This window comes from Dipodomys merriami, unplaced genomic scaffold, assembly GCF_024711535.1.
Source record: "Dipodomys merriami isolate MVZ:Mamm:240054 unplaced genomic scaffold, mDipMer1.0.p SCAF_31, whole genome shotgun sequence".
NCBI classification, from domain to species: Eukaryota; Metazoa; Chordata; class Mammalia; order Rodentia; family Heteromyidae; genus Dipodomys; species Dipodomys merriami.
Genome location: NW_027204604.1, coordinates 9,773,691 through 9,801,485, shown reverse-complemented (window position 1 = coordinate 9,801,485; position 27,795 = coordinate 9,773,691). Strand labels below are relative to the sequence as shown.

Sequence of the window (27,795 nt, the reverse complement as noted above, 5' to 3'; positions counted from 1 at the left end):
AGTTGACCAAGCAAGTAGTTCAGATATAAGGTCCACTTTCTAGTCTATGCCAACCCCTATGCCAATCACAGGCCTGTTAGACTTCCTGTTTCAACCTCAACAATCTTGTGGAAAAGACCATATTACCATTTTTTTAAGCTAGAGGAATTAGTAAGTAGTAAAACTAGAATACTCCAAGTCTTTTCATTTTACTATACCTCAATCATCAGGGAGAGGGGACTGTGTTAATACTTCTTAACAAATCAACCTCATTGCTGACAATACCACTTAGAAACTATTGAGAAATACATTAGTGAGATCATAAAAATGGAATTGAAATTTCATAATACAAAGAGATAAAACTAAAGTACCTAATAGACTCATTGATTCCCTTTTTAATTTTTTTGTAGAAATTTTTACATTGGCAAATGTAAAAGTTGACCTGGGAAGCACTGATCAGACTATTTGGAACTTGATTTATTTTGGCAAAATAGTATTTCTGGGTAAAGTGAAATCCTCAGGCAATTGCTTTCAGAGTTGAGGATGTAGAATGAACCTAACTTAGTTACCTAATAGTAACAAGTATTTAAGGAAAAGGCCAGGTGCCAGGAGGTTGAAATCTGAGGATTGCGGTTTGAAGCCGCTAGAAAGTCCATGAGACTTTTATCTCCAGTTAAACACACACACACACACACACACACACACACACACACACACACGCACGCACGCACGCACGCACGCACGCACGCACACACACACACACACACACACACAGCACTGTAGCTCAAGTGCTAGAGTGCTAGCCTTGAGCACAAAAGCTCAGGGACAGTGTCCAGGCCCTGAGTTCAAACCCCAGGACCAGCACACACACACACAAAAAAAGACAATGACCTTCATTGCCCAAAGAAGAGATTTGAGGTTGCAGATCAACAACTCTTTGCCTAGCCCTCTAGGCTCTAGAAATCATAAGATACCATGTCTTTGTCCTTTTCCCTCAGTTTTCCAGCTCCTTTCTCTGTGCTCAGCAGCAACTTCTAACTCACATGGGAGGATAGAGGCAAGGTTATTTATCTCCAGAGGAGTACAGACTTCTGGGTGAGGTAGGGAGTTGATGGATAACGTGCCTGCAGACTCAACTCAGGGATATTTTTACCTTCCCACACTTGGCTTACCTAGATGCAAATACCTAGCCATGGTTTCCATACCAGCATGAGAATGCTGGTCACACCCTGACACAGTTTTGATCTTTCAGGATTTAATAGAACCCGAAAAGGTAATCCATCATACCTCTTTATCAGATTGTTATTTATTTGAATGGTTCACCAAGTGACAACCAGAGTTAGCTCGTGAGCTGTGAACATGAATGAGAAAAAAATGATTTGGGGAATCACAAGTAGAAACATGAGCAAGGAAGAAATTTGCAACCTCTCCTTTCAGAATTTTGTTGTATTCTGAGCAGTTGGGCCTTGCTTTGAGGGTTACAGCCTCTTGGTAAAATTTCCTCATTAGGAAACTCTGGAATCTCTTGAGATTTCTCTTCCAAAGAGAGGCCTTTGAGGGTTACAGGTATTAGCAATGGATGTTTCCTAAAGGATTTTCACCTCTGGGTCCCAAAATACTATTCCAAGTCCACAATTAGCCACTAGTTGGAGATTAGGATATCACCCAGGGAAGACTGACAGCAGGTGAGCTGGTAGCTGGAGCAGATGGAAAGGGGAAGGTGACAGGAGAGCCTATTTTCATGCAGATGTTCTCGTGCAAAACCATAAAGGAACCCAGGGAGCAGGTCTTGAATAAGGCACCAGAAATTATTTAGAATAGCATTTGTTTCTGCTTTGTTTTATATTTCATTTAGTGTAGGGGCACATTGGGGGCTGGTTGTAACTGCTAAGGGCAGTTTTACAGAGGAGAGTGAAGCTGCTTATTTATTTATTCTTCTTGCACTTATCATTGATTGTGTAATATCTGCTGGGTTGAGGTTTTGCGCATAAGAAATGAGAAGAAGGAATGACCTGGGTCTCTGAACATAGGGAAGAGACAGTGTAGAGAGGAAGCCATGGGGAATAACCCTCAGTGCGAGTAGTATGGAAAGTACTGTCATTGACATGGAGATTTGCAAGTTGTACACAGAGCCATATGAGCAAGTTTTTTTTTTTAATTTTTTTATTGTAAAGATACTATACAGAGGGTTACAGTTACATGAGTGAGGTAATGAGTATACTTCCTCTTGAACATTGTTACCCCCTCCATTGTTTTCCCCCTACCATCCCCTCCTTCCCTCCCTTCCCCAAGGTTCTTTTTTTTTTTTTGATTGTGATTAAGTGATTACTTAATTTCCGGAAATTCACAGTATTGTGGAATAATGATGCTCATTTAAAGTCACAAGTTCATTCTAACTTTCCTGGAGCAAATTGTCTATCACAGTCTGTAATATATAACGGTGCTCATATGTTATATACCATATATGTGATCAGCAGCATGGGGATATTTAGTAGTGGTTCAACCAGATGAGTGGGAGTTCTTTGTTTCTTAAATCCTGTTAGTTTTGTCATATCACCTAACATTTTGGATTCATCATCCACTTATCAGGGAGACCATGTACTGTTTGTCTCTTCGTTCTTGGCTTACCTCGCTCAACATGATTCCTTCTAGCTCCATCCATTTCCCTGCAAATGCCATTATTTTGTCATTTCTAATGGCTGCATAATATTCCATTGTGTATAGATACCACAATTTTTGGATCCATTCATCTGTGGTGGGGCATCTAGGTTGTTTCCATATCCTAGCTATTGCGAACAGTGCTGCAATAAACATGGAGGTGCACGTGTCCTTGTATATTGGTTCCTGTTGTTCAGGGTAGATGCCTAGAAGTGGTATGACTGGGTCGTAAGGGAGGTCAATCTTTAGCTTTCTAAGGACCCTCCAGACTGCTTTCCAAAGTGTTTGTATGAGTGTACATTCCCACCAGCAGTGTAATAGCGTTCCTCGTTCTCCACATCCCCTCCAGCATTTGTCGTTGGCTGATTTGTGGATGTGGGACATTCTGACTGGGGTAAGGTGGTATCTCAGGGTTGTCTTTATTTGCATTTCCTTCACCACCAGGGATGATGAACATTTCCTCATGTGTTTCTTTGCCATTTTTATTTCTTCATTTGAGAAGTCCCTCTTTAGTTCCCTTGCCCATTTAGTAATTGGTTTGTTGGGTTTGGGAGGGATTAGTTTCTTGAGTTCCCTGTATATACAGGATGTTAACCCCTTGTCTGATATATTGCTGGTAAATATTTTTTCCCAATTAGTTGGTTGTCTTTCTAGCTTGGTTGCGATAGCTTTATCTGTGCAGAAGCTTTTTATTTTAAGGTAGTCCCATTTGTCGAGGCAAGTTTTTGTTTATTGTTAAATGAGGGAAGCATAACAAGCCCTTACTTAAAAGTGTATACTGTGCAGAAGAAATACAAAAAAAATAGCTATTTTTTGCACCTTTTTTACATTTTTAAATTTTATATATATATATATATATATATATATATATATTATTGTAAAGATGCTGTACAGAGGGGTTACAGTTACATGAATAAGGCAATGAATACATTACTTGTCAATCATTGTTACTCCTTCTCTTCCCTGGTGTTGTCCCACTATCCCTTCCCTCCCCCACCTCCACACTTCCCCACCCCACCCTCCCGAGGTTGAAAAGTTCATGTCCAATATACTGTCCTGTTGGTATCCTTGTTGCAATGGGTCATCTTGTGTTCTTGTTTCAGTGTTTTGTTATTCCCCTTCCCCTCCCCGGATTAGACATATGTATATACAAGAGGCAGGGTACCAAAACCAAGTACAGTCTCAACAGGAGATATGCCATAGAGGAGAGAACATAAAAAGGAAACAACAACAACAATAATAAAATCACAGGGTACATTTAAAACAATAGCAATACAGACAGACCTCTTGTATCCATATCTTGAAGTTCATTTCACTTAGCAGTTTGATTTTTTATTTTGATGGTGCTGGGGTTTGAACTCTGGGCCTCATGCTCATTAAGCAAACTTGATATCACTAAAACCACATCCTCAGTCCCATTTTTTTTTTTTTGAGTTAAGGTCTTGCTTCCTTCCTTCCCCAGCACATGTCTGGACCACTGCCCATCTATTTTAGGCTTCTTATCATTGTAGGACAATAGGCATGTACCATCTTTCTCCTTTGAGATAGTTTTCTGCCCAGGCTGACCTAGAGCTATGATCCTCCCAATTTCAGTCTCTCATGTACTTTAGGATGCCAGGCATGTGCCACAGTACCCGTATATAGAGAGAAGGCATCTCATGAATTTGTCTGCCTGTGCTAGCCTAAAACGATGAGCCTCCCATTCTTGTTCTTTCCATTCTTGTTCTTTCCATCTATTAAAAAATTTTAAACGTTTTATACACCTCCCACCTGAATGACCCCATGTCTTTCTAGTGATTTGTAAGTCCCACTTGGGAAATCCTACACCATTTAACTTTGGAATTAAACATGGGCAAATGAACCATTGCAGCAGGAGACAAGCAAGGCAGCTGAAAATCCACAAGGATGGTGTGAGGGGTCTGGGGTGTGGCTTGTGTTGTAGAATATTTGCATAGCAAGCATGAAGCATTGCCCCTTCCCCCAAAAATAGGAGAGTCATAAAGGTGCTATGGTAATAACCAAGTATAGTGGTATACATCTATAATCTCACCACTCTGGTGCCTGACACAGAAAGCTGGGCTACATATAGAGACCTATCAAGACACTGTCTTTAAGTTAAAAAAAAAATGTTACAAGACCTTGGGGTTTATCTGCCCACCTGGCACTACCACTATTGCAACAATTAATAAACTATAAACATCTCCCCTTCCCCTCACCTGGCACTCTCACTTACTAATACAACAATAATCTATAGACATTCCCCCTTCCCTGTGATCAGCTCATTTCTAATAAGGAAATTATAATCATAGTATCTTCCCTGCATGCTGTATGGAGTGACTGTAGGAGGCATACAAGAAAATTTGTGCTGATGTGCTCTAAAATCTCCTAGGTTCCTATACATACAAAAAGAATGGGTACTAGTAAGTTTATTTCTGTTTGCTCTGCACCATAGTGGCTAGAACAGTTTGCCATAAAGCTTCAGAGCACACCATGTGTCAAGCTCTGTGTGTTTGGACACTATTTGACCTTGAGCAACTTAGTCTCCCTAAACCTCAGTAAACTCATCCATAAAACAGAGTAATGATAGTAGCTCATTGGGTGGTTGTAGAAATGTGGTGACGTCCAGTAAAATACAGTCTCTCATCGGGCAGACAAGGTTTAAACAAGTGATCACATCTAACATACAGTCATATTTCCGCTGTTAGAGCAGGTAAAATTCCAAAACCTCATCTTGTGTTTAGAACTGTTGTGTGTGGTATGCACATAGCAGGTGACAACTACTCCCTTCAAGCTCTCAGAAATCCTGCACTTCTCATAAGGACTTAATGCAGAATACAGGAAGAGGCCCAAGAGAGTCCAGTTCTGCCAGCTTCCCTTGTAGCTGAGCCTCTGCTCCTGGGGTGATGGAATATACTCTGGGAGGGGCAGGCAAGAGGTCAGTGAGGTACCACAAAGCAGGCGTACCTTCATACCAAGAAAACTGGAACTCGGGGTGGGGGAAGGCTGGGAAGGGATGTGAAGGGTAAACAAGGAGGAGGCTGCAATGCTTGATAAGAAATGTACTCATTATCTTGCCCATGTAATTGTAACCCCTCTGTACAGTATGTTCACAAAAAATTAAAATTAAAATTAAAAAAAAAAGAAAACTGGAACTCCAGGAGGCTGTCCATCTACCTTGCAGTTCTGGTTCATCAGTGGAACTGAAGGAGACCGACCACTCAGGGACTTTATTTAGGAGTTGGTCCCCTTGAACTAGCCACATGAAGCTCCTGTAGAAACACAGAGCAGCTTACTCATCCACCAGGAAGATCTGCAGCTGCCCTATACCAAAGCCTCAAAAAGATTTTTTTCTTTATGGATTGAATAAAAATTGGATCAGAAACCAAATGTCTCCTGAAAAAGGAAACTTTCTGGCTGAGTGTCTGTGATTCCTTTTCCCCCTCCCCAGGAATCTAATTCTTCTCTCTCCTCCTCTCTTATAGAAAATGAAGGAGTACCTGGAGGGCAGGAACCTCATCACCAAGTTACAAGCCAAGCATGACCTGTTACAGAAAACTCTGGGAGAAAGTGAGTATGGGAATGCTGTTTTGGGGGAAGCCTGGCTGAGCTTCCTGCTGAGCATGCGCCCTGTCCTCAAGCAAGTGGTCCTGATCTGGTTATATGAATACTTTTCCTTTCCTAGCCTGTTTAATGTGGAAGCACATGCCCCAAATGACTGCTTGAGTAATGTGGAAAGGGCAATGCTTAATGAAGCATTAATGTGCATCATCTATTTGTTTAAATGGAGCATGCCTGCTCCTTCACCTTCACTGCCACAACTGGGATAAAGAGGCTAAAAGGTTTTTGCCTCTCCAGATACTATGAAAATTCCTAGCCCCCCTGTGGCAAGACTGAGGCTGGAGGGAGAAGGTGGGGAGCTTGAGAGGAGACACTGAGCTGCTGTGAGGAGGGATAGGATCCTCAGAGCAGAAATGATGGGCAGGCCACTATCTTCTACCACTCCCAGGATTTCCTTCTACTTGGTGGAAGGGTCTCTGTTTAAGTGGCAGCCCTCTCTTCTGTGGCTGTGCTGAAGCCATGATCATCTCAGATGATGATCTTAACCAGACCCTGGAAAGTAGCACTACAAGACAACTGGACTGGCACTCTGGACTTTCTCTCCTTGGCCAGCCGTCAAACAGAAGGCGAAGGTTGCAAGAGAATCCTTCCCAGGGTTGTCTGGCACTCTGCCCAGGTCTCCTGCCTTGCTCTCAGCATCCTGTGATTAATGGGATTCCCAGGTTGGGGATGCCTCTGAATGATCTGCCCTTCCTCCCTGCCCACTAATCTCACTTACAGATGGGAGGAAGACAAACAGAGAGGCCACAGGGAACCTGTGGTCACATCAGTGACATGTAAGCCTCCACTTAAACAGAGGTCTAATATTTTTAATGAATTCTTAAGCACTCATCAGACAAACTAGAGAGTGTAGGGAAGTGGAAGATACATTGCTCATTAGCCCAGGAATTGGAACCCTGCTTTTCATACCAGAGCCTCCTACATTCCCCTCTTACCCTTTCTTCTTCCTGCCCTGGAAACAAAACAGTTCCCCCAGTTTATTAATTCTTCTCTTCTATCAGTGATGTTGTGATTGTTTAAGGTGTTCTCCTTAATGTGGAGAAAACCTTTTTGGTAATTCCTGGTCTCTTTGCTCTGTACTACCCAAGGGACTCAGACTAGACAGGTCCAGGCATTGAGAGCCAAACTTTGCTTATGGAAAGTCTTTACCCTTGAGTTATCGGAATGCTCCAAAGGGAATTAGAGGAAAGCAAGCCCAGAACTATTTGAAGCAAGTTATAGCTGTGATGTCTTTTTTGCAAGACAATCTAAGCATAACCCATCAGTTAAGACAGGGAGTAGGACCTTGAAGTGGATGGTGGGGGAGGGAAGTTGTGCTAACATGCATGTATGTACCAAATGCATCCCTTTAGAGAGATGAAGGCTGACCATTCATTAGTTCTGCAAATTGCCATAATCTAAAGATGACAAGTTCAAGCAATAAAGAAAAAAAAACACATAAATCTTCCTGTGTGCAAGTCATCATGTTCCTGCTTTTTGTATGTATTTGTCACTATAATGTAAGAGCCCCTTGTTCTTGCCACAGAGGGATAATTGATATGTATGAATATTCCAGAATGGAAAAGATACAGATGTTGAAAATAATGGCTCAGAATAATATTTTTGCAGATGAAAGCTGAGCCTTCTGCAAGAAGATGCTGTTAGGGGTGGGGGATGGTGTTGCTCAAGATGAACTGAGCTGTAATCAACAATTAACAAGCTTTCAAGGGCAAGAGAAAGGCTGCCCTCCCCCAGCCCCTGGAGCTGTCTTTCTAGGAGCTTGAGTGAGAGATGTGAGAGATGATCTGTCCTTCTGCTGGACTTTGTCCCTGTGGTGGCTATTACGGATCTGATGTTCATCAAACTACATTAACCATGAACCCAAAGAAAGTAACATGGCTTACATCATGGTGCATGCATACATGTGTCCAGGTCTTGTTAAAACATATGAATACTTGGTATGAACGCTAAGGCTTTCCACTGCTTTCCTTTTTTTACGGGGAGGGGGTGTACTGATATAGGCCTTGAACTTGGAGCCTGGGCACTGTCCCTGAGTTTTTTGTGCTGAAGGCTAGTACCCTACCACTTGAGCCATAGTTCCACTTCTTTTTTTATAGTTAGTTGGCAATAAATCTCTCATGAACTTTCCTGCATGGGCTGGCTTTGAACTGAGATCCTCAGATCTCAGCCTACTAAGTAGCTAGGATTACAGGCATGAGCCACCAGCACCCAGCCTTTTATATACTTTAAGCTAGCTATATAGTAAGGGAGGAAAGATACTAAAAAAGGAAATGTACTCATTACCTGACTCATGTAATTGTAATACCTATGTACATCACCTTTATAATAACAACAAAGTAAATAATAATAATAAAGAAACTAGGGGAAAAAAGCTAGCTATGATCCTGAAAATGTTCTGACTGACTGCTTGAGAACTGTGAGTTTCCGGCAGCATCAGCACTCAGTCTCAATTCTATCTTGCCACCCCTGTCTAGCCTCATAGGAGATTTAGTATTAATTTAAACTAAAACATGGGCAAGATTATTTATATTCACTCTCTCAGACAACTCTTTCTGTTCCCCTCCTGATCCTGTGTGTATAAGCAGTTGTTCCTTTACCTACTCAGGAGCAGGCAGGCTTGTCTGTCTCTCCACACACACACCCTGAACAATACACACACCACACACACCCAACACATAAGTAAGAAGCTACATTACCTCTGGGAAATCTTTCCCAAATTTGTCTTCTAAGGTATGGTCTGCTTTGTTACTGTTTCTCTACATCCACTCCTATTTTCTCCTTGGGAAGACAAACTAAAGGTTTTAGAGTATGAGCATCCCTGGTCTGGGAGCCAGAAACAGAAAGAGAGGCTCTGGGTGCTCTGTGCTTTCCTGCTAGTGGCTTTTTAGGGAGATGGGCAAAGTGAGTAGTCATTTCTAAAGTGTAGATCTCCTTTTTCTATTCCTTCTGCTTCAACATATGCCTTTTGCCTTTGTCTTTCCACAGGTCAGCGGACAGATTGCAGTCTGGCCAGGTAGGTGTGGCCTGGGACAGCCCTGCAAAGGAATATGGGAGGCCTGTGGGGTCTGTAATCCCAACTGGGAAAGAGCCAGATTGTTGCATTGTAAAGACATTGAATGAGAGCCTGGTGCACTGGCTCATACCTGTAATCCCATTTATTCTAGAGATGGAGATCAGGAGGATTGCAGTTCATAGCAACCTGGGCAAAAAGTTTGTGAGACTCCCTTCCCACCTCCCCCCAACTCAACACATAAGTTGGGCATGGTGGTGCATGCTTGTCATCCTAGTAGGAGGCATAGGAAGGAGGATCTTGGTCCAAGGCATCCTAGGAAAAAAAGTCTTGAGACCCTTGAAAAATAGTTAAAGCAAAAGTTCTAGGGATGTGGCTGTAGAAGGCCTGAGTTCAAATCCCAGTACCTCCAATGAAAAAATTAGCAGACATTGAATGACTTTGCAAAGAAGTGGCTTTGAGCAAGGTTACTGCCTTCTCTTCACTTTATTGTCCCCATCTGGTCTCAAAGAGTGCTGGGATTTGCTGTCACTTAAGGGAAGGGCTGGGAAGAACCAAATCAAGGGAGCTACCATTTGTAGAAGCCCTCCCTGATACTCTTAAGAGCCACTCAATTGCAAGGAAATTCAGGAGAGAAAGATCAGGAAATGGTATTTGATCCATGTTTGTACACATGGAAAAGATGACAACCTCTAATTAGTGACTGTTGGTGGATAATGCAATATTACATTGCATTGGCTTGCCAAATAGCATGGGTAGAAATCCTTGCCTGATACACAAGTATGCAGCTCTCCCAAACTTTCCCTACCTTCCCCTCCTTCTCCTATCCCAGCCAAATGTTTTCCCTCCCAGTCATGGTGCTGCTATGAAAAAACTCGTGAGCTGGCGGAAAGCAAGGCATTTATTCAGCCAACAGTCTCAGATGCCTAAAAATGTGCTGATTTAACTGGAGAAAGCTTTCATGGGCAGAACTCCTCAGAGACCCGGTGTTAGCCCATTATATCAACGCTTGATAGCTGCCAACACACAATAATCATGAGGCCATTTACTATTATAGGCTCATTATTTAGAGATAGCTTCATTTGGCTTTCATCATTTTGCTATTGTGGATTACAGCAAAGTTCTCGTTATTAATATACCAGTTTTGAGGACTAGAGAGAAGTAGAAAAATGGAATTCTATGGAGTATGCTTCCTAATGATATAGTCTTAGTTCACTTGAGGTCCTACCATGTCTGGAAAAGACTGAAAAGAGCTCTGAGTTGATTTCCTTGTTACTGGTTTTTTTCCCACCATGTGTGATCTTGAGGCCATTCTTCTCCCCTCTTGGAACCTCAGTTTCCTCTTCTTACATTAGATCCAAGTAGCTCAAGGGTTTCAAAGAGATTCTTTGGGAACAGGCTGGCATCAGAGGCAGAGTAAGGCTCAGCAGCCAGGCCTTGGCTCTCTCTTCACAAAAAAAAAAAAAAAAAAGTATTGCTACCCTTCCTCCTCCTCCTCCTTTGAGGTATTGCAGTTCTGGATCAGATTCCCTTTGGGAAAAAGGCTTCTGAAGCTAAACAAAGATTGGAAAACATTGACAGAGGATCCCTAAGGATCTTTCCTGTTGAATGCCCTACCCACTAAATCTAGAAAAATAACTCCCTTTTTTTTCTCTGAAGAAATCCAAGAGAAAGCAAGCACTATGTCCATTGGTGTTTGTGAATTTCCTAGTCTAACTCAAATCTCTTTTACTAGAGGTTGAACCGGTTCCCTCCTATTTGAATTTTGGCTATGACATATATTAAAAGCAGGAATCTCTGTGCTTCTGTGAAGAGCAAAGCTTATTGAGTGATAGTAAATTATCAGGCTAGAGCCATGGTTAAAGTGGTGGAAGGCCTACCTAGCAAGCACAGAGCCCTGAGTTCAATCCCTCATACTGAAGAAGAAAAAGAAAAGTAACTTTACCAAGACCCTTACCACTTCTGGAACTGAACTCAATAATATGACTTGTCTGGTTAATCACCACATAGCTTATTTTCATAAATAAAAGCTTTACGTTGGGGGTTTAAAAGTGATTGGTTGTCTCATTCTGTCTTAATTTTTCTCTCTTTTCTCCCTGTTGCTGAATTGGTCATCTCCACTTCCATGGGAACAATCACAGACGTAGCTCCACCGTGAGGAAACAGGTAAGAGCCAGGATCTTGCGCAATTTTCAGGCATGAAAACTGAGCAAATCCTAGCTATTTATGGAACTGAAAACAGGACAGGCACTTCTATGTACCCATAGTCATGGCATGGTTAAGATTACAGCAACTTCACTGAGTAAACTTCCATTAGAGTGGTCATAGGTTTTATGACTCATTCTTTTCTCTAGTCAGTCATGAACACTTAAGATTTGGCTTGGCCTGGGCAGATTTGCCAGAATCCCCCATGGCATCCTTTTCTAGAAGACCACACAGCCTCACTCTTCTTTATGTATGCATTAATGTCAAGAACTCAAAGCAGACAATCCCCGGAACTAGACAGTCTTGTAAAAATTTGTAGATTTTGTTTGTTTCTGATAGCATGATCATCCTAGATGTGGTCCTGCTACATGCTAATAGTGCAGAAATAAATCTGGTCCAGGAGTGATAGGCAAGACACATTCAACTCTGCAAATGATGTTCACTATATTATATTAAAATCTGCCACCCGGCAGCCAACTCTCATTACCCATATTAGGAAGGATCTTAGGGAGCAGTCGTGTGGATAATCCACATCAATGAATAATCTAAACAGCACTTGTGCTTGTTTAAAAAAAAATTAATTGAAGTTTTTTTTTTTTGCAGTAGCAAATTTGACTTCCTAATTATACTTTATGGCAAATACAGAAATGGTTTTGTGTTCCCTAAGCTCATTCCAGCATTGCAGAAGGCAGTTAGCAAGAAGGGAGTAGAAAGAGCTCAGAAATCTTTTTCTATCTATTCAAGGGAAAACTGGTCCAGGCTTCAAAAAGTCATTCTGGGGGCTGAGAAGGTGGCTCTGGTAGAGTGCTTGCTTTGCATGCATGAGGCCCTGGGTTCGATTCCTCAGCACCACATAAGCAGAAAAAGCTGAAAGTGGCGCTGTGGCTCAAGTGGTAGAGCTTTAGCCTTGAGCTGAAGAGCTGAGGGACAGCGCCCAGGCCCAGAGTTCAGGCCCCATGACTAGCAGAAAAGAAAAAAAAAGTCATTCTGGGTAATTCATAGTGACCCTAGCCACAGGGCAATAATCAGATGTGGAGGTCATGTTCCCCCCACAGACTTTTCAGGGATCCAGCTGCTCTGGATGGGCAGCCATCTGGGACACTCAGATCACACCCTAGCTTGTCTTAGCTCTGCTGTCATTATTCACTGTACCCTGACACTGGATCTCATTTTTTTTCCTTTTCAAATTGTTGATTTTAAATAGTCATTAATGTTTTTATGGCTTTTTTTTTGGTGTTATGGAGGTTTGAACTGACACTTTCTAGGAAGATACCTATCACTTAAGCCATCCCCCTGGCCCTGGATCTCATTTTATTTTATTCTATTTATTGATCTATACTTTTATATATATATATATATATATATATATATATATATATACACATAATATACAAAAAAGCATTACAACTCTCCTCCTTGTTCCTGTTTCCTTCTTCTTCCCCTTTCTCCCATAATTTCACTTAATATTAGAGAAGAATGAAATGCTTCCTGGGGATAATTTATTTCATTTAGAATTCACAGGTAGATGAATGGCTTAAAGACTGAACAAGCCATTTTATTTTAAATACCGTGAATAGGAAGTACTTGAAGTTTGTTCCTTTCAGTTCCTCATCTAAAACTGGGCATTCTGCTTGGAGATGCAGCATCAGAGTGATGGGTTTTCAACTTCTGCTCTGGCTGCAGAAGTGGTGTTGGAGCCCAAAATTTGACCAACCCCTGGTTGGGCTTACCATTGGAGGGGAGCAACATGAAGCTGGTTTGCATTCTGCTGTACCTAAGCAGTTGCAAACAAAGTGTATTTGCCTGGTACTCTTTGCATAAGACTACATTCTTAAGTCCCAATCAAATGAAGACCTTGTATTTTGTTTTGCTACCCCAGTTTCTGTCCAGCAGTTCAGATCTAATGATAGGTCAGCTAAGGTTTTTCTACAATGGGAAAGAGAGCAAAATAGTAATTTGGAAGATGAGTAATCTTCTATAAACAGTCAGGATGTCACTGTTTATTTGTATATGTTGTTGTTTTGCATTTTTTTTTCCAGTTATCTAATGAATTCTAGTCACTTTGACCCAGCAGAAACAATTAAACCATCCAGACCTTTCTTAAGAGAAAGGCACCTCAAATGTCATTTCCAGACTTTCTCTGCTTCCGTTAAGCCTAGCATTTTCTCTCCTCTGGCCATTGCTTCCATGTCTTCTTTCCTGGTCTTACGTTCTCTATTCCTGTAGATTTAGGCTTTTCCCCAAGGCTTGGCCCTCTGTTAACTTCCCTTCATGTCACTCTGTTCTCCTAGATGGCGCTGTCTCTTCGTCCCCAATCTCCCCTACTTTCTGAGGCCCTGCCTGCCTTAGTTTGTAGGTCTAAGCAACTGGTTGGACTTCTGTGCTTGAAAGTAGAGATAATGCTATTCTAAACATTGGTTGTCTCTTCCTCCTACCACATTTCCATTTCCTCAGTTCCTCCCCCTAACTTCTTTATTTCCATTAATAGGGACTCTCTATCCCTCCTAGTCTCTAAGGCCCCAAATCTTACCTTTGACACCTTTTTCTTTCTCATTACCCACATCTAGTCGTTGTCCAAACTTGCTTTTTCTCCCTTGATGAAAGCAGAAATCTTTAAAAAAAAAAAAAATCTAATAGAAGTCAATACCTGACAAACACCCTAACTCTTACTCACAAGAAGTAACGCCAGTGGGGAAAGGTTGCTGAAGGATACCAAGTGGTAAGTTTGCATGTGCTGTTACACTGGGGTGACCACAGATAACAGTAATATATCATACATTTCCACAAACTAGAAGACAGGATTTTTTTTTTGGGGGGGGGTCCAGTTGTGGGGCCTGAACTCTGGGCCTGGGCGCTGTCTCTCAGCTCTTCAGCTCAAGGCTAGCACTCTACCACTTGAGCCACAGCGCCACTTCCGGCTTTTTTCTTTTTGCTTATATGGTGCTGAGGAATCGAACCCAAGGCCTCAGGCTTGCAAGGCAAGCGCTCTACCACTGAGCCACCTTCCCAGCCCAGAAGACAGGATTTTTAATATTTTCAGCACAAATAGAAGAGAGGAGGTAGGTATATTTAACCTAGTTTAAACATTACACAATATATATGTGCATCAAAACATCACCTAGTATCTCATTAATGTGTACAATTTTATGTTTTCACGTCAGTTAAGATAAATTTTAAAAACAAATAAAAATGTTAATACCCAGGTTATACCAAAATAAAAATAAAAGAAGTTATGCTGAAGGAGACATACTTCAGACACTGTCTGACCATCTTTCTGATTGTTTTTTTCCTGCAAATTACTGGAACACTGCTCTACTATCTTTTAAAGCTATACCTACTGTCTGTCTCCCATCAGTGACCTTAACCTGATTGGATGGAAATTTAGCCAGCATGTCCTTAAGGCCCCTTCCAATTTTAAGATTATATGACCAAAACTACTATGAACAACAACAACAACAAAAATTGAACTGACCTTCATTCTACCATTGGGAGAATGGGGAGAGAGAAAAATATTATGAATGAAAACGTAGAAATTACTCTATTGGGGTTAGAGGCGTGGTTCCAACCAGGTGGTAGAGCACCAACCAATGAGTGAAAGCATCAGAAACTGAGTTTGAGTCTGGGTCTCAGACAATAAAAGAGAAGAAGAAATTACTCTGTTAGTTGTGTGAAGTCGGTGTTGAAATTGGGGCATTCACAGCTGGCGAAGTGAATTCACTCATAGTTTAGAAACATCACGAGAAGCAGGAAAGATGGCAGGAAGGATCATCTAAAGCCTTTATGCCTTTGTCTCTTATTTATTCATACTGGAGACTTGTTTAGGTTCCATGGAAGCAGTGGGACAAGAACAATGCTCTTCTGTAGTAAGATGTATCACTGCAGGCCCACCCTTACATACCACAGGTTATTCCTCTGAGCTACTTCCCATGTACTCTTGGTGAACATGGACATGCAGGGTAATCTCTTCAACATCCTGTTTCTTGCCAATCATGCCTATTTCATTTTGCCATTGATAGTCTATTTTCTGCACATCCAAGCAGATTTGCTCATTCACATAACTTGTTGAAGCCAATAATCTATGAGCTTCCCAACTTCTGCCAAGCCTTTATATATAAATCTAGGGCCAGAAAAACTTTACCAATTCTCATATTGCTATTATCATCATTATCTCTGCTGCTACTATTTATAAATGAAGCCTATAATAACTTCAGTCTATAAACATAAAAGACTTTCCAGAAAAATGAAGCTTTTTTTCCTCCTAGTAATGGAACCCAGACTCTTCGCTAAAGTATAGAAGACAGGATTAAGGTTTTATTTCTAAGATCATCTGACTTGACTGGCAGAGGTCAAAGGACAGACCTGACTGCTGTAGCTTGAGAGCTAGAGGAAGCAGATGATTCAGGGGGCTGCAAAGCTGAGCATTTGGGTCACAGAGACCTTCCTGATCCCGCTCCACCTTGGCATATACAGTTCTCCTTTGGCATCATCGTGGTTCCTGGCAAGCTAGAGGCTAAGCCAGCTCTTCTCTCAGTCTTGTTCTTCATGAGACCCAGCTGCCTCTCTAATGGCAGCAAACCCTGTGGCTACAGTTGGAAATTCAGAGCCAGGAGGGACAAAGGCAAAAAAACCTATGAAATGGGCAAGCAGTGCTAGTGCCCACTCCACTGGAGAGTCCAGTGTCTGTCCTGACCACCTGAAGCCTTTTCTAGCTAGGTTCTGGGCCTCTGCTTGATGTCTTTCTTCTACACAGCTCAATTATTATACATGCTGCTGCATTATAAAACCCTCCTGGTTTTTAGTAATAATTGTTTGGTGACCTCCTAGGAGACAGTGTTGTAAAGTGTTCAATCTCAGAGGGGGATGCAGCATTTAATCCTGGCCTTGCCACTTTCTGGCTCTGTGATCATAAGCAACGATTTAACCCCACTAAGCCTTCATTTCCTCGTTGTCAAGTAAGAATAAAAGTAATGATAATACCTAGTCTGTAGGATTGTTATGAAGACCAATTTACCTGAGTACATGGCTCAACATCTCTGTAAATGGTAAGCACTAATATCCACGTGCCAAGAGGAAATATTACTGCACTTGCCACCATCCCCTCCTCAGGTTGTGAATGGCAAACTGAAGTCCACAGAAGTTAAATGACTTGGGCAAGATTACTCTGGGAACGAAGTACAGAACAAAAATTGACATAGAAGGCAGTAGCTTTTCTTATCTGATTATCTCCACTACTTCCAAGGGTTTGTTTTTTTCTTTTCTACCAAACAAACTCTCTTTCTGAAGCTCCCTTTGGTTCATTCTTTGATCTTCAACTGATGTTGAGTACTCACTATCTTAGAGCATTGTGGCCAGTAATGGGTCCCCAGGACTGGAAATAGAAGGTGCCCTGGTATAGCCTAAGATGTAGTTGTCATGGAAGTCACAGTCAGGGTTTAGGGGAGCTGTCAGCAGCAGGAGCCACTCACGTGAGGAACAGAAAGGTCATTGTGGCTGTGACTGACATAAAAGGTCAAGAACAGACCTAGGAGCCTTGAAGGCATAGACAGGACCCTGACCATGTACAACTATGAAGAGAGCAAAGCAAAGTCTCTGGAAGTTTAATGATGAGGTGTATACTCTTAACAATCCCCTATGTGAAGGAAGAGAAGTGTGAATGAAGGGTGAGAATAGAGGTACTGGTGGACTGGGCTGGGATGGTAGCATGCAGCTAGGGAATTCAATAGACTTGAAAGATTTTAGAAGCCCAGACAGAATAATTGGATGGATGCAGGCAGGGAGAGGGTAGATAAAAGGTGACCTACTCCAATTAAGACATGCTGGATTTAAAGGCATCTGTGTGGCATTCCCAGTTGGTGGTTGTGGTTTTGTGCCCTGATTGGAGGGCATAGAGAGGCCAGGAACCTCTCTGTGGGCCACCCATGGGGCCAGCTAAGTGTTCCACATGATATGGCTCACTTTCTCTGACCTAGGCTATCCTAGTTTGACCATTCTGATAGAGTGTTTCTCTTTGGCTTTTCAGGACTCTAGCCAGACAATTCCTTTGGTGGTAGAAAGCTGCATCCGGTTTATCAGCAGACACGGTAAGCAGAGTTTCAGCCTTGCCTATATTTGTGCAAAGGTTGGGAAGGACTTCCAGGAATTGTTCATAGAGCAAGAATAGAGATTGCCTTCCCATCCTGACATTCTCCAAGTACTGTGTGCTACCTCAGAATGACCACACCTAGACGTTGAAAGATAACACTTTGACCCAAAACTCCACAGTCGCTAACCATATGCCTTTTTCTAGCTCAAAAATAAGTTTTAAATCCCAGTTGCTGTACGAGAAAATATGGGCATCCTTGGTGGCAGTAGCTTCTCCATTAGTTACAGCTATTGCATGTATAGGTAGCTCCATGGCACCAGCCTGGCCATTTTGTCCCCAGAGTAGTTAGAAACAACTCCATTTCTATTTCCCTGGTCTCTTATAGTAGTCAGATTTTTTTCTGGTTTGGTTTTATTGGATACAGTGTCCCATAAGAACTCAATTATTAACTGCTCCTAAAGTTATATTCAATATTTGGGAGTCTGCAGGGGCTGGCTCTTTCTCAGTCTCAGGCAAATCACACTAATCCTTCTGCTTGGACAGAGCTAAATCTAATAACTACCTTCCTTACTAGCTACTGGTCTGCTTGGACAGAATTTAGGGATGGAGATAATTGCCAGGGAATTGATTTTCCAATGGTTAGAGTATTGTTTTACAAAGCACAGATGTGAAGGTATCTAGAAACCGGGCATCAGAAGTTGTTTTAGTTAATGTCTTCCTTGGTGATATGAAAGGAGGTCCTGGAGCTAAGAAGGAATATAAAGTATTGCTATCTAAATCCAAAGGCAGTCATTCTCCCCCTTGCCCTATAAACAGAGACACTGCTTGGGTTTTTGGAACAGTAACTATTTTAGCATTCTTATTACTTATCTCACTCTCCATTAGCTGCAATTTTTAAATGTTATCTCTATCCACTTAAGGGAAGAACACTGTACCTCACTACTGAATATTCAGCAAATATGTATCAAGCCCCTGATCAATGCTGAGCACCATGCATTGCCTAGTACAACCTAAATGCCCATACATAGAAGAGTTGTTGAAAAGACTACATCCATCCATTGTAATGGACGCTACACAACTGCAAAAAGGCAATGAGAAAGATGTTCATGACCTGATATGGCAAGATCCCTATGACCTGTTGTTTTTTGTCTGAGACCAGGACTCCGACTTCATACCTGACACTTTCACTCATTGGCTAGCGTTCTACCAACTAAGCATACTTCCAACACCCTAGAAGTGAAAAAGAAGAAATACTTAAGAGTATCTATAGTGTGCTGTCTTTCATGTAAAAAATATAAGAATATATAATTACTGTCTCATTGCTAACAAAAATGTAGGAAAAAATCAATCTAGAAGCTAGTATGTTATTGGTATCACAGGAAATTGGTACAAAGGAGTGTTTGGGCAACGGGAGATAGAAAAGGCATGGGAACATTTTTCTGAGTATCTTTTTATATAGTTTTGACTTTTAAAACTATGCTAAGGTTTCTAATACTCAGTGGATAGACAAATAAAACTAGAATGTAAGTAAAACACAGATGGAATGTGAACAGTGTTAAGTAAAGTTGTGTCACCAATGCATATCACATTGGAAGAGAATGAGGAAGAAGAAAAGAACTAACCAAGTAACTTTATACAACAATGCTTTAACTATATACTACTAGTCTAAAGGCAAAAATAGCTTTAAACAAACACAAAGTTAATCAAGTATAGGTGAGCAATTCCAAATTATTTTATGTATATTTTTGAATTAAGCAAACAAATAGATTTTTTTTCATCGTAAGGTGTTAGCTTACAAATTTAGGTAGCTTATTCAGCTAAATTGATTTTTTCCCTCAAATAATGACTCTAGGTTTTTGTGAACTTCTCCCCTCCCCCCCCCAAAAACACACACACAAAAAAAATCCCTAAAGTATCTGTATGTATTTAATAGGGATACCCTTCTTAACTTTGTCAGTCTCACAATTGTCTCTGGGCCTCTCAGTGCTGGGAATTTTTATGTCCTTACTATCTTCACCACTACCGCTCTTCACCCTCCACCCCCCAGAGGAAAGCATTAAATCCTTTATTACTTAGGTAAGAAAGAGCATCCTTGTGTGGGTGGGTCAGGATGATTTGGGTCATCTTAAAAGAGAAGAGGGAACATGAGGAGCCGTCTTTTCCATGAGGAAGGGAACATGGGGTGGCTACTACAGCAGTCATTTAGAATTACCCAGGAAGAATCACTCTCAGCAAGAGCTGAATGCCACACCAAATGGGAGGTCTTTTGCCAAATATAAAATAACTTGCCCAAGTCCAGTAGGCTTATACTTTCTTGCTGGCATTCACTATGAAAAAGTACAGAACTAAAGATTGTGGGTTTGCCATTTTGTTTATGCAAGGATTTACCTGCATTCGAATCAAAAGGCAGCTGGTTTTCCCCTTTCCCTTCTGGAAAAGTTAGTTTCTGCTCTCAGAAGCATCATGTAAGGCACTCTATAAAGTGTTTTGTCTGTTGAGGAAGAACTAAGCAGTCCTAAAGCACCTTCCTCCAGGAAAACCAGAAACTAGACCAAACGGAGCACATGTTGTTTCAGGACTCTTGCCCAATTTCCAACACCTTTAACTCTCTACTTGTCCTGGAATCTTGGGCCAAGGCCATTCCCTTGGTGGTCTAGCCTACCCCAAAGCAACAAGGTGACCCTCTCCCTAGCTGGTGCTGGGCCAGCTAGAAACTGTGCCGTACATCAGCAGCTAGGACACACTGAGCAGCCTGGCCTCTGCGATGTCAGTCCTTACCCTGTGTCTAACTAATAAGTCACTACTAGGTATGTGGCTGTTTCTATCAACTCATTATTTATATTCTCTTTTTTTAAACAACATTATCTGGCTCTGGTATCCCATTTGATAACTAACATACTACTGTTACATGGGTATTAATGAGATTTTAACATTGTCTGCCATCCTGTGAGGAACATTCTGTAGATTCCCTTAGAGGAGCAGACAACTTAAGTCTTATTACAAGCCAGGTAATCACATTCCTTCTGCTTACTTCTTAATACTGTTTCAATTGGATTCAGCAATTTCAGTCCTCATCAGTTTACCTGCCAGAGTTCCAGCTGATTGAATCCAGCTGCCTCTCCCTGACAAGGTAACCCTGAAATAGCCAGCAAAATATTGCTTTGTTTTCTTAGAAGAAATGTGAGGTTTCCCTGAGATGCCATCACAGAAGGATTTTGACAGAATGGCCAAGGTTGAGACCAGGGTTCCTAAGAAAGGCTAGGCTGTCCTGCTTCATTAGAGATGCCAGTTCAGCTCACCCCCAAGGTCCGGAAGGATCTCTTACTGGCTTTGCAGTTGCATATGTGGGGCTCTCTGGAAGCCAGCTCCAGATTGGCCAGTGCAACTCCCACCCTTTCCGCACACCAAGAGGCCTCATGAGTTGGTCTTGAGGGATGATGAGTTCATGACTGCAGCCACCATTCATCAATTTGCTTACCTAAGAAATGAGACTACTGCTAATCCTGACCTTATTGTGAAGTTTCCACTTGTGGGCACCAAGTGTTTTATTTATATGAACGTGCATCTTAGCAACAATCACCATACAAGCTTTATTTTTCATGATTGTTTTTTCTCTTAACAAAACCTGAAAATACAGAGGGTTTGTGTGTGTGTATGTGTATGTGTGTTTGTGTGTGTGTGTGTACATGCATATGCATGTTACTATAATGTAACATTGCTGATGCTTTTTTTTTGGGGGGGGGGGGGGTCCGGTCGTGGGGCCTGAACTCTGGGTCTGGGTGCTGTCCCTCAGCTCTTCAGCTCAAGGCTAGCACTCTACCAGTTGAGCCACAGCACCACTTCTGGCTTTTTTCTTTTTGTTTATGTGGTGCTGAGGAATTGAACCCAGGGCCTCAGGCATGCAAGGCAAGCGCTCTACCACTGAGCCAACTTCCCAGCCCCTGCTGATGCTTTCTTTAAAGCAAAGGTTATACCTGAGTGGTAGCAGTACTATCTGTTAACAGATCACTTTTATTTCCATGTCCTCCTATCATCTGAAGGTATAGTTCCCTAGACTAGTGGGACTGTATAAAAGCAACAAAAGAATTCATTTATGACCTCAGATCTTAGGAGACTCATCTGACAGTTCCTAATGTCTTGCACGCATGATCTTATTTCCTGTTCTTCACCCTGGGTAATAAAGATGATGGGCTACTTCCCATTTACAGGTGAGAACAGATAGGCAAAGACAGGGGGAAGGCTACTATGTGACAGTCTCCCTCTGAGTCAAAAGAGACACTAGCTGTACAACAGCTCTTCCCTTAAGTCTCTGACTTGGTATTTTCTTTAGGCTAGTACTTCATAAACATCACAGTGACATTCCCATTGGCCCTACGCTTTGTTTTGTTTTGTTTTGATTTGGGGGAGGAGCTTGAAAAAATAGGACTGGGAATGTGGCTTATTGGTAGAGTTCTTACCTAGCATGCATGAAGCCCTGGGTTCAATTCCTCAGTACCACATACACAGAAAAGGTCAGAAGTGCTATGGCTCAAGTGGTAGAGCGCTAGCCTTGAGCACAGAGAGGCTCAGGGACAGTGCCCAAGCCCTGAGATCAAGCCCCAAGAATGGCAAAAAAAAAAAAAAGAGGGAGAGAGAGAGAGAGAGAGAAACTGGGTGCTGTGCACACTGCTGGAGGGGGGCTATATATATTTAACTAAGCTTGGCACTGTGGTTGTGAGCTCACCGTCTCTCATTGATCATTTCTCCTGTGTGTTTCTAGGACTACAGCATGAAGGAATCTTCCGAGTGTCTGGATCCCAGGTGGAAGTGAATGACATCAAAAATGCCTTTGAGAGAGGTGAGGGGACAGCCTTGACAATGAGACAGATGTGTCCCTCTCCACCTTCTTCCTCTGAGAGGACCCAGAGTTTAAGAAGCCAGCTTTTTGCCCTCTTCAGCTGTTCACCAACTCTCATCATAAACTCCCCATTAGATATGCAGGGAGATGTGGGGAGTACATTCCAGCATCCTTCCTTCTCAGCCACACCCACCCTGCCTCTCTCCTGCAGATGATCTGCCAAAACTCAAGAAGTTAACTAGGATATCCATGCAGTTTATGGCCTATCCAAAACCCTTGGTGGCAGTTAATATCAAGGCTAATGCGCCTGTTCATTGTAGCCCATTTATTATCTTGTGGGCTATTAAGGTAATGGGCAAGCTTTGGCAATTTCCGTCACTGTAATGGATATATATAGTTTCAATTTGAGGTTGGTCCTATCATTAAATCTAATTACATCTGATAGGAAATTTTCCATAGGGAGCTCTGGCATGATTGTTCTCCCGTAAGTAGGTGTCCTCTGCTGCAGGCCAGGAGGGGTAAGAACTAGTCTGAAAAGCTGGTCTCTTTGGCCTCATTTTCTTCCCCTAGGGGGCTCAGTCATAGCCTGGTTTTGTGATTCTGTGAGAGAAGCAGTTCCTGTGTCCCAATCCCATCCTCCAGGGAATGGTCCTAAGCCTTGTAATCTGCTTTACCTATTCCTTAGTCTATCCACTTACGGAAATGGATGAAGGCACAAGCACCCATCCTCTACTGCCTCTGCTTCATTCTAAGTGTTTTTGCCTCTCTCACTGCTTTCCCCTTTTTTGTGGGGGGATGCTTATCTCAGGAGAAGACCCCCTGGCTGGGGACCAGAATGACCATGACATGGACTCCATAGCTGGTGTCCTGAAGCTTTATTTCCGGGGTCTGGAACACCCACTCTTCCCCAAGGACATCTTCCATGACCTGATGGCCTGCGTCAGTAAGTACCATCCTGTTCTCCCATCGGCTCTGGAGCCATAGCATCTGGAAGCAAGAGATTCAGAAATTTCATTTTCCCCAGTGAGTTTCTCCTTTTTATGTCCACTCCACCATCATTTGTGGGGAGAGGATATGAAGAGAAGAATGACTTTCCTGTAAGAATCTAGAACCCACCCCAGTGCTGATAGCTCATGCTACTCAGGAGTCTGAGAGCTGAAGGATCTCAGTTCGAAGCCAGTCTGGACAAAAAAGTCTGCAAAACTCCATCTCCAGAATAACCAGAAAAAAGCAAGACTAGAGACATAGCTCAACTAACATTCCAGCATAGTAAGCAGAAGCCCTGAGTTCAAAAACCACAGTGCCACTTTAAAAAATAATAGTCTAAAGACCCAAAGTGGGAACTCCTGAGCTTTTTTCATTGTTTTGCCTCAGTTGTAAACTCCTGGACTTCTCCAAGCTTTACTTTCCTTTCTTTTTTTTCTTTTTTTTTTCTTTTTGTTGGTCGTGGGGCTTGAACTCTGGGCCTGAGTGCTGTCCCTCAGTTCTTCAGCTCAAGGCGAGCGCTCTACCACTTGAGCTACAGCGCCACTTCCGGTTTTCTGGTGGTTTATTGGAGATAGGAGTCTCACAGTCTTTCCTGCCTGGGCTGGCTTTGAACCTCGATCCTCAGATCTCAGCCTCCTGGGTAGCTAGGATTACAGGCGTGAGCCACCAGCGCTCGGCTACTTTCCTTTTATAAAGTATCTTTAGCCATAAGATGCCATCTTTTCAATTGCTTGAAGCTTACACATCAGTAACTAGGATTTTCATGATACCAAGGGAAAGTGTAACTATTGGAAGTATTTCCTGCTTTTTGCTTTAAACATGTCCTATCTACCCTGCTAACTGTGTTCTCAGTTCTTAGGGGTTGTCTGCCTGCCTCTTACTCTAAAATTGGGGACTTGAAAAGCTATTGCCTTTGCCCATTTAAGTTAACTCATGATATTAAAACATCCTGTCACTGGTTTTCATGGAAAACAATGCAAAAAACTTGGATCAGTATCAGGTCATCCTGGAAGCAGACTCAATCTGAAAGATCCTGTCAGTGGCTAGCAGGAACCATACCTTTAAAATGAAGATAAGATACGTCTGTCTTTGACTCAGCGATTACTCAGTAGACTTCTCCTCCTCAAATACTTTGGGAAAGCTCCAGAGCATTCAAGATGCTAGCTCTCTTGTTTTGTTTGTTGACCCACTACATGGAGTCTAGAGGAAAGGAACTACATGGATGATTAAGAACATCCATCCCTAGGGTTCAATGACAAAGCACTTGCCTAGTATAGTGCAATATCCTGGGTTTGATCCCCAGTACCAAAAAAGAAAAGGCAAAAAATACAATTAAAAATAAACAAACAAACATGAACACTGCTTGAGTTGTATCTTCATGTCTTTTGAAACTGGACCTAGGTGACATCTCTTATGCTAGACAAGAGTGCCAGGCAGTCTGTAAAGAGTACATCTCCCTTAGAGATGTACCCTTACTCAGTCCTTGCCTTTTTTACATAAAGGCAGTAGTCAAAAATGACAGTATCCACGTCGCACACTATAGAAGGGAGTGCTGCTCATGATGGAGACCACAGGCACAAGGCCATTCCTATAACTAATCTGTCCACAGCATAGGAGTCAAGGAACTTCTCGTCTTCTTCTGTGATATCGCTATTTACCCAGAGACTTTTCAGTTCCCACATCTGGTTACACTCCAGTCCTATCCTCAGATAAGGGAGAAAAGATCAGCCAGACTTGTCCACAGGAGGAGATGATCATGTATAGTGTGGATAGGAGAGGACCCATATTATCTCTTTCCCTCCCAAGATGAGGGCTCTCCAGGTCTGGGTGTTGAGCAATCATGGCAGGTTTATGATCAGTCAGCTCCTTATCTGTGGGAATTTGGGTAAGAAGGTGGTTGATGCTGGGGGACAGCTCTAGTCCTGTCTATGTCTAAGGAGGATACAATTAGTACCTTCTTCCAGCAGCCCCACCTCAAGCAACTGGGATGAAACTCCTGCTGCTGTATGCCAGTGTTCTGCAGGTTTAATCGGTAGCTGTGTTGCACCTCTGGAAGTAAGGGGTTTAAGACCATTGCTCCTTGTGATCACAATCACAGGAGAGGATAACAGATGGCTTTCTTCTTTCAGCAATGGACAACCTGCAGGAGAGAGCACTGCACATCCGGAAAGTCCTCCTGGTCCTACCCAAAACCACTCTGATTATCATGAGATACCTCTTTGCCTTCCTTAATCAGTGAGTAGCCTCCTCAGTAAACAGCTGGATCAGGTCTTGACTTTGGCCACTGCAAGTTCCATGTAGACTTATGCCTATTCATCCATCCCAACAGAACTCACTGAGTATCTAGAGCATGTTGGCCATAGCTATAGGCTATAAGAATACATTGTTAAATGAGAGAGAAAGCCTTGATATTATCTTGTTTCAGAGGAAGGAACAGAGAATAACACAGCTATCAGATGGAATAAATGCTTAAGAAAAAAGAGTAAAGAAGTGAATAGAATGTAGGGGGATTATAGGGGTAATAGTGGAAAGACCGAAAATACTTTAGACAGGTGGGATTCTCATGTAAGACAAGGTATAGGCCACAGCCTAAATGAAATACAAAGGGTACCATGGGAAGACTCAAGGCATGAGGGTCATGGTGAGCTTAGATTTAGAAATGATTGGAATATCTTAAGTGCAACAGTTATGATCTGATTTTCTTTATTTTCAAACCTTCCTACTGCTTTGTGGAGAAGTTATCTTAGAGAGTTGTGAAGAAAAAAGAGCCTTTTTCCAACACTGTGTGGTCTGGTGAGGTGTCAGTAGACTAGAGGGTGATGAGCAAGGTCAGGCTGGCGATATACTTTGAATATACCATTGTTAGAACTTGTTGATGGGCTAGTTGTAGACTGAAGAAAGAAATCTTAAATTTTTGAGCCACAGAAAAGTGGGCAAGACATTTGTGGAGCGCAGGGAAAACAGGTATGGAAGAGGGGATCAAGACAAGGCCAGATGGGCAGAGCAATTAGACATATAAGTGGAGATTTTAAGTAGCTGAACATAGGAATCTGACAGTCTGGGAGAAACCTAGGGTAGAATCAATATGAGAGTCACTCATATGTTGGTGTTCAGCTGATTGCCCTGGGAATAAGTGTGGCTAGACGAAAAGCCTGAGAACCATAGGAGCTCTAGATTTGGATGAGGCATTTGTACCTGTCCAAAGCCCAGGGAAAGCACAACATGGTAGTGAAGGCAGAAAGCAGGAACACGGGTGCTTCCCCTCCTAGGTCCCTCTGTCTTCACTCTGTTTTCACTGTAACTTCTCCCCCAACAACACAGAACAAAAATTATAAGTGGCAGCCTGGGCATCCATCAGATAACATGCCCATTGTGTTTTCCTCAGGTCTTGAAAACCTCGAGATAACATCAAACTATTTGGGTATTCTACTTTTTAAAATAGATTCTTAGCCAGGTGCTGGGGGCTCACACCTGTAATCCTACCTACTCAGAAAGCTGCCATCTGAGGATCATGGTTCAGAGCCAGCCCAGGCAGGAAATCTGTGAGACTTATCTACAATTCACCACCAGGAAACTGAAAGTAGAGCTATGGCTCAAAGTGATAGAGTGCTATCCTTGAGCAGAAAAGCTCAGGGACAGCACCCAGTTCATGCCTGTGTTCAAGCCCCACAACCACAAAAAACATTGATTGATCATTCTTTTGAAAAGTGATTAAGTGAGACCTACAACCTGATGTTCCAGCAGTGCCCTGTGGAGTCAGGACAGGCATGCCTCAGTTTACCATGGGCCCCAGCCATCCACATTACTCCTCAGTCCAGAAAATGATTTCACTTGTCATCTGTCATCACACTGGCTTGCAAGGTTTTAACATAGTTAAGAAACAGTTCCCTGGATCCGTGTGTCCATCAAAGTGGGGGAAAGATGCCAGGGAACTTTTTTAGGACATATTTCTTTGTGAAGATGAAGTCTTCCTACATGGTTGGTCTCTGCATAAAAGGAATACAACAGAAACAGTTTCAGAAGCTTTATCTTGCTTACAAATTCTAGGTAGCCTAGATTTATAAGTATCTGGGTTAACAGCCACAACTGGAATTCTCTCTGGGATGCCCATACCATCACATATCCCTGCTACTCGCCTTGCAGAGAGTCCTAGTTCCCCAACCTACCTCCTCCACAAGGCTACATCTGCCTCATTCACTGGCCAGATCCTGACTCAGCGCCCCTCATGACTTACACAGACTTAGGCAGACTTACGCAGTTCATAAGCAACCAGGAAGCTCTGCTTATTACTATACAGTTAGTCAGTCCCCTCATCCATCCCTGTCTTCCCTCACGACCATACTTGTCCTCAGTGTGAGTCTGGTTTGCCTGCCATGAGCAAGGAGGCCAAATCAGAGGTGAGGGGATCTAGGAGGGCCT

At 42.4% G+C, this 27,795-nt stretch overlaps 1 protein-coding gene across 4 annotated transcripts in view; it reads left to right on the top strand.

Annotated features, from left to right (window-relative positions):
- The window catches only part of Srgap2 (SLIT-ROBO Rho GTPase activating protein 2), a 250,890-nt gene that overhangs the window by 200,661 nt on the left and 22,434 nt on the right, over positions 1–27,795 (top strand). For all 4 annotated transcript variants that reach the window (XM_070041646.1, XM_070041645.1, XM_070041648.1 and 1 more), the window contains exons 11-17: positions 6,120–6,204; positions 9,241–9,268; positions 11,407–11,431; positions 17,490–17,550; positions 22,312–22,389; positions 23,198–23,332; positions 25,506–25,611. In XM_070041646.1, coding sequence (XP_069897747.1) covers positions 6,120–6,204; positions 9,241–9,268; positions 11,407–11,431; positions 17,490–17,550; positions 22,312–22,389; positions 23,198–23,332; positions 25,506–25,611 — 518 coding nt within the window. The remainder of the gene's footprint in view (positions 1–6,119; positions 6,205–9,240; positions 9,269–11,406; positions 11,432–17,489; positions 17,551–22,311; positions 22,390–23,197; positions 23,333–25,505; positions 25,612–27,795) is intronic.